The 17,101-nt window shown below is 38.7% G+C and overlaps 1 protein-coding gene across 1 annotated transcript in view; it reads left to right on the top strand.

Moving 5' to 3' along the window:
* DSCAM (DS cell adhesion molecule) overlaps positions 1 to 17,101 on the top strand; it is a 1,038,663-nt gene that overhangs the window by 719,984 nt on the left and 301,578 nt on the right. Inside the window, exon 9 of the mRNA XM_049874902.1 lies at positions 825 to 1,103. Within this exon, the coding sequence (XP_049730859.1) occupies positions 825 to 1,103 (279 nt within the window). The remainder of the gene's footprint in view (positions 1 to 824; positions 1,104 to 17,101) is intronic.

Raw genomic sequence — 17,101 nt, 5'->3', positions numbered from 1 at the left:
GATCACCATGAGTCGGGGGCCCACTCGAGAACAGCTAACAACAGCAGCAAATAGTGGCCTGCATTCTGATGTAATATGACAGACAAAGCAAGAAATAAGTCTGACTTGGACATTATTCCGGGAAAATGACTTTTCCCTCTGACTAAATCTTTCCTTTATCATGAAAAATGTTATTTTAATTATTTTAGATTGTTTTATTGTGTCAATATGATTTTTTAAATATACAAAATGTTTCCTTTGTCCAGTTAATATATTAACTGTACTTATGATTCAGAGTCTTACTTATATCCTCTGGTTTTGTATGAATTGCAAAAAATACGGCTATTAAGGGCAATGGGCTATAGCCCACAATGTCCCAAACTGCTGGGTGCATTGAATTCTTGTGTCTGCTCTTTATAGTTGGTGTCTAGTTTCTTGGCCTCCTTTAGTTTTCAACTGTAGCTTCTTGCTGAGCCCTCATCGGTATGCCTGAATTTCCAGTATCTTGTTTAGACCAAGAAATGAGATAGTATAGTGTTGTAATAGTTTAAAATAAGATGTTCAAAGCAAGAGACTATCCTTTGAAAGGCCTATGTGGCACAGCTTTAAGCAACTTGACATATCCTAAGTCACTGGTTTCCAAGTCTGGTCCCGGGACCACCTGGGAGCTTGTTAGAAATGGAAACTCTCAGGATCCAACCCAGGTCAACTGAATGAGGTACGTTAGTGATCGTGTTACCCTTTCTACAGAACACAAAGGGGTTAAAGAAAAAGCAAAGATAGACTGTATACACAGTTCATTATTATTGTTCCTCCCTTACTTTTTTTTTCCCCTTGTCTTTCAGTTCCACCTTTTATCCAACCTTTTGAGTTTCCAAGATTCTCCATAGGACAGAGGGTCTTTATCCCATGTGTCGTGGTCTCAGGGGACTTACCAATCACCATCACCTGGCAGAAGGACGGCCGGCCCATCCCAGCGAGCCTGGGCGTAACCATTGACAACATCGACTTCACAAGCTCCCTAAGGATTTCCAACCTCTCCCTGATGCATAATGGCAATTACACCTGCATCGCACGGAACGAGGCAGCAGCAGTGGAGCACCAGAGTCAGCTCATCGTGAGAGGTAAGCAGAGCGCAGTGGCCCATGGCGCCGATGGAATGGAATTCAACCACATCCCAGATGGCGTGTGTTGGAAATACTGTGGAAATAACTGGAATTCACTCTTGTTACATTAAAAAGGAGAAATGTAACTATAGAACACCTCTCAACTCCAAGCCAAGGTTTTATTGACCTAAAATACAAAGTTTAAAATAATTATGCAAAGAAAAGTACAGAGAGCTGTAGATTCAATTCATGAAATAGTGCTTCCAGACCCTGACCCACTCATTTTTGAGGCTCAAAGTCCATGAGCTCCTGCTATACTGCTTTTATTTTATACAGCACTTTTTATAACACTTCTACTTTCATTTAGGTCCCTGGGTTGTGCAAGTGGTTTGCGCTCGACTACTAACCTAAAGTTAGGTGGTTCAAACTCACCCAGTGGTGCTGTGAAAGATAGGTCTGGTGATCTGCTTCCGTACAGATTACACCCAAGGGTACCCTATGGAACAGTTCTACTCTGTAACACATGGGGTCGCCATGACTTAGACCCAAGGATACCCTATGGAACAGTTGTACTCTGTAACACATGGAGTCGCCATGACTTAGAATCAACTCAAAGGTAATGTTTTCGTTTTTGTTTTTTGTTTACTTAGTATTTAGATAAATGTCTTTTTAAAATAATATTTATAAAGGCCATATAGCACAGTTTTTCCAAATAGCCATAAAATAGTAGTTTTCTCCTCTTTCTATGTCTTGTCATGTTTTGTTTTTAAAGGAGTATGCTTTACTTTTCTCCACTCTTATACTTAGCATTGGATCTCCCAATATTTGAAAGACTGTTGTAATGTTTTTTAAATTAAAGCAGCATGTGATAATATTTATGGAAAAAAAAATAGAGCCGTCTAATGTATTGACAACATTGGCAAGTAATTTCAATAAATCTAAATTGAGAGCATCAGCCTTATTTCAAATCTGCATTCAAGTCACCAAATTCCCGTGAAGCATCACAGTCCTCATCTGAGACATGAGCAGCTAGTGTTCTCTAAAGTCTGTCCAGCATGGACATGCTGTGATCCATGATTCTCCAGGAATAAGTGTGCATTCGTCTGCCAGTACACCATTCATACACACTACAAAAATAACTCTATAAATTTAAACAGGAATATTTTAGCTTATTTGCATTTTAAAACTCTCCAAACTTTGGGCTCGCAGGGTGCTTTTTGGGGAGGAAATGATTTCAGCCACCTGCAGGAGAGTTGGTGGATCCAAGTAGACAAGTAGACTCTTGAGCAGTAGATGCCCGTGTTCTTCCTCAGTCCTTAAAACTTGTCCCGATGACACTTCTCCTTGCTTACTGGTTGTTAGTTACCATTGAGTCAGTTCTGAATCATGGTGACCCCATGTACTGTAGGATGAAACACTGCCCGGTCCCACACCATTCTCATGCTTGAATCCATTGCTGCTTTCCAACCTAGGGGCCTCATCTTCTAGCACTATGTTGGATAATATTCTGTTGTGATCCATAAGGGTTTCATTGGCTAAAATTTTTGGAAATAGATCACCACGCCTTTCTTCCTAGTCTGTCTTAGTCTGGAAGCTCCTGTGAAACCTGTCCACAGTAAGTGGTATAGCTTCTAACATCATAGCACGTAGCAGCATGCAAGCCACCACAGTAGAACAAATGGACAGACAGGTGGTGGTCTGTTTGTCTACTAGCCTACAAAAGATAGAGAATCATACTTAGAAGTCATACAAAGAAACCAATTTTGTATTCATGAAAAATATTTCGCCTAGTAAATGAGTAAGAAATATATCTTCACTTAGATACTAATTGAGTTAGAAACTAAAGGTATGAATAACACTTTTCCCTTTCTACTTTGAACTTTTGTGTATAAGAATTGGGATACATAAAAAATGTTTTCCTTTTTTAAGATAAATAAAAATGGTGGCCAGCCTAGTATCTGTTTCCCAACTGTTTTCTTATAAGCAGATGTGACCCTTATTTTCAGCACTTGTGAAGGGCCAAGCAGTCCGTCAGCCTGTCTCCCACGTAATCTGCTCAGAAGGGTCCGAGCCAGAAAACAGAAATGTTAGGGAAACATGGACATAAGATAGTCTTTGTATCACTTGGCCTTGCAGGAAAGGCAACCGGACTTTTTCTGACCAAGGCAAATGGTCAGAGGCACCAAAATGGAGCCTAGTTATTCAGGATAATGTAGATGATAACAATCTTATTTATGGCTTTATGTGGTGGTTCTTCAAATATGTTAACTAAGCTTCTGTGAAACTGACGTTAGTTACCAATTATAATATAAAAACATAATAAAACTTAAGAGATGATAATTTGAAAATATTAGGTATCTCAAAGAGAGGAGGCAGTGATGGTTCAGTGGTAGAATTCTCACCTTCCATGTGGGAGACCCAGCGGTTCAATTTAATTCCCGGCCAACACACCTCATGTACAGCCACGACCTGTCTGTCAGTGGAAGCTTGCATGTTGCTATGAGGCTGAACAGGTTTCAGCAGAGCTTCCAGACTAAGATAGACTAGGAAGAAAGGCCTGGTTATCTGCTTCCAAAAATTAGCTAGTGAAAACCCTGTGGATCACAATGGTCTGATCCGCAGATGATCATGGGGATGGTATAGGACTGGGCAGCACTTCGTGCCATCGCGAAGGGGTCACCAGGAGTCGGGAGTGACTCGAAGGCAGCTGTAACAACAACAGTTAGCCTTATATTCCTACCATTTTGTGTGTGTGTGTGTGTGCTTTAGGTGAAACTTTGCAGCTCAAGTTAATTTCTCATACAAAAATTCATACACATATGGTTATATGACCCTAGTTGCAATCCCTGTAATGTGACAGCACACTCCCCCTTTCTACCCTGGGTTTGCCGTGTCCATTCACCCAGCTCCTATCCCTTTCTGCCTTCTCATTCTACAGATTTTTTATTTCCTGGTGAGTAAATCACAACTAGATAGTGAATGAGTGCATCACTTAACTGAAACAAACATATTTGTTTATATATTTACTAAAAATTAGTTTCATTTGGTGCTTGCCAGTTCGTGAAGTACTTATTAAGGACATGAGAACCTTGGGGAGCCTTCCATGCTTTCTCAATGATTTGGGGGAGGAAAATAAGATAGAGCAAAAGCCATAATAAACTGCAAAATACAACAAAGCAGAAATAATGCTGTAATTTTATTATCACAACCAGTGAGAACTATGATAAATTCTTTTATTTATATTTTGCAGCAATAAACTTGACATGTTTATTAATTAAACTATCACTTAAATTAAAAAAAAAAGTGATACGTTCTTTTAGAATTGTCTTGGTATTTACAAGGGCTATTAGAAGCTTGGGAGGATAACTACAAAACCCTCTCATTCTTTTATTCTTTAAATTATGTTCATGGCAACATTATTAGTGAAGGGTTAAATGACAATGTAGCTTTCATAACTGTGTAATAAACAGCTTAGTAACTGTTCCTTTTTTTCTAGAGCTCAGTATTTAATGTTCTCATTCATTTTTTTCACCAGTTGCTTTGAATGATTATATTTCTTTGCCTGACAATATGACCCAAATATAAAATGCAAAGATTCCAGGTGGAAATGAAATGTCACAATTACTTCAGTATTTCTGGCACTAATTTTTTTTCTCCCCACTCCCAACTTAGTGATCCACTAGAAAAGGTTACATTAGGCTTTACAATTAATCTGAAGTTTATTACAGTATTGACCCCACTTGAGATCAGAATCACTAGTCAGCTGAGAAAGATAGCAAAATGTCTAAAATCCAACTGACAATTATGTAACAATTTCTGAATCATCAGTGATATTCCTTATGTTCATCAGAGAAAATAATATATATTAAGGATAAGTTAGATGTTAGCCAGGCTATTGGTGGTGATTGTAATCATTACTTGTTTTTTTTAATTTCTTTTTTTTTTTTAAGTAGCAATAAAAATCAGCTATTTGTCAATCTCTTTTGAAATCTATCTACATTGAAATCAGTTTATCTGCATTGGAGACCTTTTTAATGAAATCAGTTCAGGTACACACTTGTTCCTGCTAAATATTTCTCTAAATGATTAACCTATCCCACTGTGTATGACTTTTTATTCAACCGCAATAAATCATGTCCTTTCTAATGCTATATATCATCTGGCCAAAGAAGTAATTTTGCCTCAGATTTACCCAGACGCTATGTTGTTGGGCTGTTAGCTGCCACCAGGCTGGCCCCCAACTCTTGGCATCCAGATACACAACAGAATGAAATCCTGTCCAGTTCCCTTATGGAAGCCGGGAATTCTACCGCTGAACCACCATTGTCCCCCATTGAGGCAAAAGTTTCAAAAGTCATAAAGTCTTGTGAGCTACAAAAAAAAAAAAAAATTTTTTAAATTATTATATATGTCACGCATTAGAATTTTTAAAGCTTAAGGAGCTTTTAAGAATCTTTAGTGTCCAGGCTGCAGCTTGTACTAATTAAATACAAATCTTTGGAGGTACGATGCCTGCCTGGCATCAGTAAAGTGTACAGTTCTCTACCCTAGAGGTTCAAATGTGCAGTTAGATTTGAGTCCTAGTGCCGTATGTAATTTGAATAAATAATTTCTCTTTTAAAGAAGGGTGGATTTTATTCTAAATACAAGGCGAAGTAAGTGATGGGTGGCTTGTGTCAGGGCAGTGGCAAGGCCTGGTTTACCTTTTTAATCATCAGCCTATCAGCCTTCCTAGGAGGGAAGGAGTTGTCCAGAAATCAGGGATGGTAGTTAAGAGGCTCTTTCAGAAGTTCAGGCAAGAGAAAATGCCTTGGATTAAGGTAACAAAGGTCAAGGTAATAAGAAGCAGCTGAATTTGCAGTAGGTTTTGGGGATAAAGAAAACAAAATATTTTTCTAAAGCAAATGTCACACAAGAGAGGAAGAGGAATCAGTTATGTCTTCTCCATGCTTTGCCTTTAACAGGGTGAACAGAAATAGGAAAGCAACAGGGAGGGGCAGTTGTGACAAGGGACCAAGGATGAAGGAGAGACAAGAGCCCTAGACACAAGGCACTTCAACATTCAGGGTTCCAGAAAAGGAAGAGGAACTAGTAATGGAGCCAGAGAAGGACAAAAAGTAGCCAGGGAAGTAGGAGGAAACCTGTGGAGCTCTGGTGGCGCAGTGGTTAAGAGCAATGACTGCTAATCAAAAGGTCAGCAGTTTGAATCCACCAGCTGCTCCTTGAAAACCCTATGAGATAGTTCTACTCTGTCCTATAGGGTTGCTATGGACTTTGGTTTTGGTGGGGCTCCAGAAATAATACAGAAAATTCATCATGTCTACATGACCTTGAAAACATGATTAAGTACACATCACATGAAAGAGACCATGGGGGTGATACAAGTATGAAGCAATTATTTAGAATGGCAACCTTGGGAATCAAGTTAAAAAATTAACAGTAAAATATATTCTGAAGAAATTCTAAGAAGTTGGTGATATTTTGCATGTGCGTGTTGGAGGTGACAACTAAGAAATTTAGGCTGAGATGTATATGTTAGAAATGAAATTTGGGACCCAATTTTAGTGTCTCCTTATAGCAGAGTCTTATGATCTCAGATCACTGTAAAGTTTAGCACATTTTTGATAGCCTGGGTCACTGGAAAGATCTATAAAGACTTAAAATAAATTAACTGTTATCATAAGGAAAATGTAATAAACAGAAAACAAGCTTGGCTCTTGCATGTGTGCCCTATGGCCTATACCAATCGCCAACCAGTCGATTCCAACTCATAGTGAACCTATGGACAGAGTAGAACTGCCTCACAGGGTGTCCAAGGAGTGATTGGTGGATTCAAACTGCCGACCTTTTGGTTAGCAGCAAACTCTTAACCACTGTGCTACCAGGGCTCTGCAGTGCACCAATAATCTCCCTAATGACACGCTCATTTGGGTGACCTTGGTGTTAATGAAACCATCTGAGGTAAAATGTTGGACTTAATGACGGATCATGCCTGCCCTTTGGTTCCTATTATTAGCCTTGAACCACTGACAGGAAAGCTGCCAAAGCAATGGTTTCCTGTCCGTGATTCCAAAGGAGGTAACTTTTCTAACACTTCTGCGTACCTTATGATAGACTTGTTATTTCTGGTTTGTAATGATCTTGTCCCACATAGAGAAACAAACATGCTAGCTGAAAGGCCTATAACCAAAAAAAAAAAAACCAAATCCATTGCTGCTGAGTCGATTCCAGTTCCTAACGGCCTGTGGTTGACCTTTATTTGACAGGAAAAAGAAAATAAATATACAAGGATAGCAAGTCCCTGGGTGGCAGAGATGGTTAAGCACTTGACTACTAGCCAAAACGTTGGTGGTTTGAACCCACCCAGAAGCACCTCTGAAGACTGGCCTGACAATCTGCTTCTGAAAGGTCAGAGCCGTGGAAACCCTGTGGAGCACAGTTCTACTCTGAAATACATGGCTTGGGGTTGCCATGAGTAGCAATCAACTTGAAGCCAAACTAACAACAACAGCAACAACATCTTTTTACTATGTTTACTGACCTAACTTTTGATACCATTCATTTTATTGGTTTACTTCACTCATTCATTCATCCATTTGTTATTCCAACACATTTATTAAGTATATTTTTTTATAACAGGCATTGTTCTGGGTGCTGGGGCTACAATGGTGATCAAAATGGAAACACTAAATCTCTGCCCCGTAGAGCTCACATTCTACTGGAGGAGAGAGGAAGGGAGGGAGGGAGGGAGGGAGGGAGGGAGGGAGGAAGGAAGGAAGGAAGGAAGGAAGGAAGGAAGGAAGGAAGGAAGGAAGGAAGGAAGGAAGGAAGGGGGAGGGAAGGAAGGAAGGAAGACAGAGGGAGGGAGGGATGGAAGGAGGGAAGGAAGGAAGGAGGGAGGGAAGGGAGGAAGGAAAGAAAATAGGAAGACAGGCAGGAAAGAAGGTAAGGTTAGTACGAGGAATGGCAATGAGGTAGGAATGGTATTTTAGGTAGGATGGTCAAGGTAAGCCTTTCTGAAAGGGTGGTTTTTGAGTAGAGACCTGAATGAAGTGAGGGAGTGGATCACATGCCTAACTGGAGAAAGAGTTCTAGGCAGAAAGACCAACAAGTACCATGACCTTGAACCAGGAGTGAGTTTGATGTGTTCAAGGAATAGCAAGACCAATGTGCTCAATATTCAGTAAGCAGGGAGGAAAAGGTTTGAAATCAGAGATAGGCATTTATTCTGGGCTTGTTTTTTTTTTTTTTGATGATTTAGTAGAATTATTCTACTACTTTAGGGGCCATTTCCAATTGTAATTACCTTGCTTACAATATGTCAATGGTATTTCCCATGGAAACCTCTTTAATCCATTTTAAGTACAAACCTATGGATTATAGCCAAATTGAAGGGAAGAATTATAGATCCGGTATAACTGACATTCTTCCAGGGGAAAGAGAAGAGACTAGTTACCTTGCCCATTTAACAAGGAGTTTCTTGCTCTCAGCAGATGAATTTAAGCCAAATAGTGTGTAGAATGCAAATGACTACAGATTTACCTTTCCCCCTGGGAAGAGCAATTCTGGAATGATGTCTTAAACTTTGCAGTGTGCCCTTGATGTTGATTGATCAACTTTAACAGAAACCCTTGCTTTATATAATCTCCAGCATTTTTCCTAGAAATAATTTTCTCACCAAGAAATACACCCCATTATGATATTATTTTAAACATATTTCATTTTGTGCAATAAATTTGCCTTAGAATACCATTTGAATTAGATAAAATTATTTGCTAGTTCAGAAATATCCTAGAAACCCACTGGCTATGTAAACGATTTATTTCATTTGCAAGTTGGGAACTTTGTTTGTTAAGGATATGCTAAAGCTAGACATACTGGCATTTAATAAAGTAACCGACACTCAGACAACGCGGCAACATCTGCCACCCACTGTTCTGAGCACTTTTCTCATCTTAATTCATTTAATTCCTGTTACAATCCTATAGATAAGGAAATTGAGGCCAAGAGATAACGTTCTGTGATTCGATAACTTTCACAACAACATCCAGCTGGAGGTACCAGAGCTGGAAATCAAACCCAGGCATTGAGCTCTCTGGTCTACGTGCCTGACCGTCAAGCTTGGTTGCCTCTCCATGTGTAACACTTTCTACATAAAGCTGAGCTAGAAAATTAAAACATTCTGCTCTGGAAACACAGCAGTGAGTTCCCATCTCTTGCAGCCTTTTGTGTCTTCATATCATTTTCTCCTCCTTGGTTGTTTTATGACCAAAGTGATCCCTGTGGCTTATATCATTTCAACATGCTTCTAAGCCTCTCGAGGACCTGGACCCTAACTCTATCCTTAACCCATTACTTGTGGTGTCTGGAATTCCAGAGTCTCTGTGGTACATAGGCTCACCTCTTTGTCTTAAAAAGAAACCTGGGGAGGGCGGGGGCCAAGATGGCGGACTAGGTGGACGCTACCGCGGATCCCTCTTGCAACAAAGACTCGGAAAAACAAGGGAATCGATCACATACATAACAATCTACAAACTCTGAACAACAAGCACAGACTTAGAGACGGAAAACGAACAAATACGGGCAGACAGCGACTGTTTACAGAACTAGGAGCCAGCGCACCAGCTGACTACTTGGAAAATCTAGTTTCCCAGTGATGGCTCGGAGACAGCAGTCCATATCAAACCACATAAAGAAACAGACCATGACAGCTTCTCCAACCCCCCAAACAAAAGAATCAAAATCTTTCCCAAATGAAGATACAATCCTGGAATTATCAGATACAGAATATAAAAAACTAATTTACAGAATGCTTAAAGATATCACAAATGAAATTAGGATAAATGCAGAAAAAGCCAAGGAACACACTGATAAAACTGTTGAAGAACTCAAAAAGATTATTCAAGAACATAGTGGAAAAATTAACAAGTTGCAAGAATCCATAGAGAGACAGCATGTAGAAATCCAAAAGATTAACAATAAAATTACAGAATTTGACAACGCAATAGAAAGTCAGAGGAGCAGACTCGAGCAATTAGAATGTAGACTGGGACTTCTGGAGGACCAGGGAAACAACACCAACATAGCTGAAAAAAAATCAGATAAAAGAATTAAAAAAAATGAAGAAACCCTAAGAATCATGTGGGACTCTATCAAGAAGGATAACTTGCGAGTAATTGGAGTCCCAGAACAGGGAGGGGGGACAGAAAACACAGAGAAAATAGTTGAAGAACTCCTGACACAAAACTTCCCTGACATCATGAAAGAAGAAAGGATATCTATCCAAGATGCTCATCGAACCCCATTTAAGATTGATCCAAAAAGAAAAACACCAAGACATATCATCATCAAACTTGCCAAAACCAAAGACAAACAGAAAATTTTAAAAGCAGCCAGGGAGAAAAGAAAGGTTTCCTTCAAGGGAGAATCAATAAGAATAAGTTCAGACTACTCAGCAGAAACCATGCAGGCAAGAAGGGAATGGGACGACATATACAGAGCACTAAACGAGAAAAACTGCCAACCAAGGATCATATATCCAGCAAAACTCTCTCTGAAATATGAAGGAGAAATTAAGATATTTACAGATAAACACAAGTTTAGAGAATTTGCAAAAACTAAACCAAGACTGCAAGAAATGCTAAAGGAGATTGTTTGGCCGGATGACCAATAATATCAGCTACCAGCACAATACAAGGTCACAAAACAGAACGTCCTGATATCAACGCAACTCAAACAGGGAAAGCACAAAAACAAACAAATTAAGACTAATTCTAAAAAATAAATAAATAAACAAAATAATACACACAACAGGAAATCATGGAAATCAATAGATAAACGATCAAAATAATCAAAAAGAGGGACTAAATATAGGAGACATTGAACTGCCAGATGGAGAGTGAGACAAGGCGAAATAGAAGGATACAAGTTAGGTTTTTACTTAGAAAAATAGGGGTAAATAAAAAGGTAACCACAAAAAGGAATATCAATTCCATAACTCAAGAAAAAAGCCAAGAAAAACGTAACGACTCAATAAACACAAAGTTAAACATTATGAAAATGAGGATCTCACAAGCTACTAAGAAAAACGTCTCAGCACAAAAAAGCATGTGGAAAAATGAAATGGCCAACAACACACATGAAAAGGCATCAAAATGACAGCACTAAAAACTTACTTATCTATAATTACGCTGAATGTAAATGGACTAAATGCACCAATAAAGAGACAGAGAGTCACGGACTGGATAAAAAAAACACGATCCATCTATATGCTGCCTACAAGAGACACACCTTAGACTTAGAGACACAAACAAACTAAAACTCAAAGGATGGAAAAAAATATATCAAGCAAACAATAAGCAAAAAAGAAGAGGAGTAGCAATATTAATTTCTGACAAAATAGACTTTAGACTTAAATCCACCACAAAGGATAAAGAAGGACACTATATAATGATAAAAGGGACAATTGATCAGGAAGACATAACCATATTAAATATTTACGCACCTAATGACAGGGCTGCAAGATACATAAATCAAATTTTAGCAGAATTGAAAAGTGAGATAGACACCTCCACATATATAGTAGGAGACTTCAACACACCACTTTCGGAGAAGGACAGGACATCCAGTAAGAAGCTCAATAGAGACACGGAAGACCTACTTACAACAATCAACCAACTTGACCTCATTGACTTATACAGAACTCTCCACCCAACTGCTGCAAAATATACTTTTTTTTCTAGCGCACATGGAACATTCTCTAGAATAGACCACATATTAGGGCATAAAACAAATCTTTCCAGAATCCAAAACATCGAAATATTACAAAGCATCTTCTCAGACCACAAGGCAATGAAGCTAGAAATCAATAACAGAAAAACTAGGGAAAAGAAATCAAATACTTGGAAAATGAACAATACCCTCCTGAAAAAAGACTGGGTTATAGAAGACATCAAGGAGGGAATAAGGAAATTCTTAGAAAGCAACGAGAATGAAAATACTTCCTATCAAAACCTCTGGGACACAGCAAAAGCAGTGCTCAGAGGCCAATTTATATCGATAAATGCACACATACAAAAAGAAGAAAGAGACAAAATCAGAGAACTGTCCCGACAACTTGAGCAAATAGAAAGTGAGCAACAAAAGAATCCATCAGGCACCCGAAGAAAACAAATAATAAAAATTAGAGCTGAACTAAATGAATTAGAGAACAGAAAAACAATTGAAAGAATTAACAAAGCCAAAAGCTGGTTCTTTGAAAAAATTAACAAAATTGATAAACCATTGGCTAGACTGACTAAAGAAAAACAGGAAAGGAAACAAATAACCCGAATAAGAAACGAGAAGGACCACATCACAACAGAACCAAATGAAATCAAAAGAATCATATCAGATTACTACATAAAATTGTACTCTAACAAATTTGAAAACCTAGAAGAAATGGATAAATTCTTGGAACAATACTACTTACCTAAACTAACACATTCAGAAGTAGAACAACTAAATAGACCCATAACAAAAAAAGAGATTGAAACGGTAATCAAAAAACTCCCAACAAAAAAAAGTCCTGGCCCAGATGGCTTCACTGCAGAGTTCTACCAAACCTTCAGGGAAGACTTAACACCGTTACTATTGAAGGTATTTCAAAGTATAGAAAAAGACGGAATACTACCCAACTCATTCTATGAAGCTACCATCTCCCTGATACCAAAACCAGGTAAAGACATTACAAAAAAAGAAAATTTTAGACCTATATCCCTCATGAACATAGATGCAAAAATCCTTAATAAAATTCTAGCCAATAGAATCCAACAACACATCAAAAAAATAATTCACCCTGATCAAGTGGGATTTATACCAGGTATGCAAGGCTGGTTTAATATCAGAAAAACCATTAATGTAATCCATCACATAAATAAAACAAAAGACAAAAACCACATGATCTTATCAATTGATGCAGAAAAGGCATTTGACAAAGTCCAACACCCATTTATGATAAAAACTCTCACCAAAATAGGAATTGAAGGAAAATTCCTCAACATAATAAAGGGCATATATGCAAAGCCGACGGCCAATATCACTCTAAATGGAGAGAACCTGAAAGCATTTCCCTTGAGAACGGGAACCAGACAAGGATGCCCTTTATCACCACTCTTATTCAACATCGTACTTGAAGTCCTAGCCAGAGCAATTAGGCTAGACAAAGAAATAAAGGGTATCCAGATTGGTAAGGAGGAAGTAAAGCTATCACTATTTGCAGATGACATGATTATATACACAGAAAACCCTAAGAAATCCTCCAGAAAACTACTGAAACTAATAGAAGAGTTTGGAAGAGTCTCAGGATATAAAATAAACATACAAAAATCACTTGGATTCCTCTACATCAACAAAAAGAACACCGAAGAGGAAATAACCAAATCAATACCATTCACAGTAGCCCCCAAGAAGATAAAATACTTAGGAATAAATCTTACCAAGGATGTAAAAGACCTATACAAAGAAAACTATAAAACTCTGCTACAAGAAATTCAAAAGGACACACTTAAATGGAAAAACATACCCTGCTCATGGATAGGAAGACTTAACATAGTAAAAATGTCTATTCTACCAAAAGCCATTTATACATACAACGCACTTCCAATCCAAATACCAATGTCATACATTAAGGGAATAGAGAAACAAATCACTAATTTCATATGGAAAGGAAAGAACCCCCGGATAAGCAAAACATTACTGAAAAAGAAGAAGAAAGTGGGAGGCCTCACTCTACCTGATTTCAGAACCTATTATATAGCTACAGTAGTCAAAACAGCCTGGTACTGGTACAACAACAGGCACATAGACCAATGGAACAGAATTGAGAATCCAGATATAAATCCATCCATTTATGAGCAGCTGATATTTGACAAAGGACCAGTGTCAGTCAATTGGGGAAATAATAGTCTTTTTAACAAATGGTGCTGGCATACCTGGATATCCATTTGCAAAAGAATGAAACAGGACCCATACCTCACACCATGCACAAAAACTAACTCCAAGTGGATCAAAGACCTAAACATAAAGACTAAAACGATAAAAATCATGGAAGAAAAAATAGGATCTACCCTAGGAGCCCTAATACAGGGCATAAACAGAATACAAAACATTGCCAAAAATGATGAAGAGAAACCAGATAACTGGGAGCTCCTAAAAATCAAACACCTATGCACATCTAAAGACTTCACCAAAAGAGTAAAAAGACCACCTACAGACTGGGAAAGAATATTCAGCTATGACATCTCAGACCAGCGCCTGATCTCTAAAATCTACATGATTCTGTCAAAACTCAACCACAAAAAGACAAACAACCCAATCAAGAAGTGGGCAAAGGATATGAACACACATTTCACTAAGGAAGATATTCAGGCAGCCAACAGATACATGAGAAAATGCTCTCGATCATTAGTCATTAGAGAAATGCAAATTAAAACTACGATGAGATTCCATCTGACACCAACTAGACTGGCATTAATTCAAAAAACACAAAATAATAAATGTTGGAGAGGCTGCGGAGAGACTGGAACTCTCATACACTGCTGGTGGGGTTGTAAAATGGTACAACCACTTTGGAAATCCATCTGGCGTTATCTTAAACAGTTAGAAATAGAACTACCATACAACCCAGAAATCCCACTCCTCGGAATATACCCTAAAAATACAAGACCCTTCACACAAACAGATATATGCACACCCATGTTTATTGCAGCTCTGTTTACAATAGCAAAAAGCTGGAAGCAAACAAGATGTCCATCAACGGACGAATGGGTAAATAAATTGTGGTATATTCACACAATGGAATACTACGCATCGATAAAGAACAGTGACGAATCTCTGAAACACTTCATAACATGGAGGAATCTGGAAGGCATTATGCTGAGCGAAATGAGTCAGTTGCAAAAGGACAAATATTGTATAAGACCACTATTATAAGATCTTGAGAAATAGAAAAAACGGAAAAGAACACATACTTTTGTGGTTACAAAGGGGGGAGGGAGGGAGGGAGGGAGGGAGGGAGGGAGAGGGCTTTTTATTGATCAATCTGTAGATGGGAACTGCTTTGGGTGAAGGGAAAGACAACACTCAAAACATGGAAGGTCAGCCTAATTGGACAGGATTAAAAGTAAAGAGGTTTCCGAGATAAAATGAAAGCTTCAAAGGATAGCGAAGCAGGGGCTGGGGTCTGGGGAACTTGGTTTGAGAGGACTTCTAAATCAATGGGCAAAACAATTCTATTATGAAAACACTCTGCATCCCACTTTGAATTGTGGCACCTGGGGTCCTAAATGCCAACAAGCAGCCATCTAAAATACATTAATTGGTCTCAACCCACCGGGAGCAAAGGCAAAGGAAGAACACCAAGGTCACACGACAACTAAGAACCCAAGAGACAGAAAGGGCCACTTGAACCAGAGACCTACAATATCCTGAGACCAGAAGAACTAGTTGGTGCCTGGCCACAATCGATGTCTGCCCTGTCAGGGAACACAACAGACAACTCCTGAGGGAGCAGGAGACCAATGGGATGCAGACCCCAAATTCTCATTAAAAGACCACACCTAATGGTATGATTGCGACTAGAGGAATCCCAGAGACAATGCTCCCCAGAACTTCTGATGGCACAGGACAGGAACCATCCCCGAAGACAAATCATCAGGCATGAAAAGGACTGGTCAGTGGGGGGGAGAGAGATACTGATGAAGAGTGAGCTAATTAAATCAGGTGGACACAGGAGAGTGTGTTGGCAACTCTTGACTGGAGGGGGGATGGGAAGATAGAGAGAGAGGGAAGAAGGTAAAATTGGCACGAAACGAGAGACTGTAAGGGCTGACTCAATAGGGGGAGAGCAAGTGGGAGAAGGGAGTAAGATGTATGTAAACCTACATGTGACAGACTGATTGGAATGGTAAATGTTCACTTGAAGCTTAATAAAAATTAAAAAAAAAAAAGAAACCTGGATATTGCAAAGCAGACATGATTCGCCTTATAAGGAATTGTGGAAAGGGGAGGAAGAATGCTCACATTCGCTAAGTGTCTAATATTTGGTGGACATGATCGCATCTTCTCTCATGTAATTCTATGACTGTGTCGTTGAAAGTCTATCCCATAATTAATCACTGATCTGCAGGGATGGATTGGGGAATGGTAACAGCTTCAGATGCTGCATATTTCTTCAAGGATTTGTATCTTCTCTTTAAGAGAAGACTTGAAGATTCTTCCAATCACAATAACTTAACATGAAACCATTGTTTTCTCTAATTTACAAATACAATGCAATCCCAATCCAAATACCAACAATATTCTTTAAAGAGATGGGAAAACTAATCATTAACTTTATATAGCAAGGGAAGAAGCCCCGGATAAGTAAAGCACTATTGAAGAAGAAGAATAAAGCAGGAGGACTCGCACTACCTGACCTCAGAAGCTACTATACAGCTACGGTAGTCAAAACAGCCTGGTATACAAAGACAGACACGTTGACCAGTGGAACAGAATTGGGACCCAGATGTAAATCCACCCACCTACAGTCATCTGATCTTTGACAAGGGCCCAAAATCCATCAAATGGTGCTGGCAAAACTGGGTGTCCATCTGCACAAAATGAAACAGGACCCATACCTCACATCATACACAAAAACTAATTCAGAATGGATCAAAGACCTAAATACAAAGACAAAAGCTATAAAGTTCATAGAAGAAAAAATAGGATCAACGCTAGAGGCCCTAACACATGGCATTAACAGGATATAAATCATAACCAACAATACACAAACTCCAGAAGTTAAGCTAGATAACTGGGACTTTCTAAAAATTAAACACTTATGCTCATCAAAAGACTTGACCAAAAGAGTAAAAAGAGAACCTACAGACTGGGAAAAAAAAATTGGCAATTGCAAATCAAACAAAGGTCTAATCTCTAAAATCTGCAGGAAAATCCAACACCGCTGTAACAAGAAGACAATCTGATTAAAAAATGGG

Source organism: Elephas maximus, chromosome 2 (genome assembly GCF_024166365.1).
Source record: "Elephas maximus indicus isolate mEleMax1 chromosome 2, mEleMax1 primary haplotype, whole genome shotgun sequence".
In the NCBI taxonomy this organism is placed as follows: domain Eukaryota; kingdom Metazoa; phylum Chordata; class Mammalia; order Proboscidea; family Elephantidae; genus Elephas; species Elephas maximus.
The sequence above is the reverse complement of the archived record's forward strand: the minus strand, read 5'-3'. Positions and strand labels throughout refer to the sequence as shown.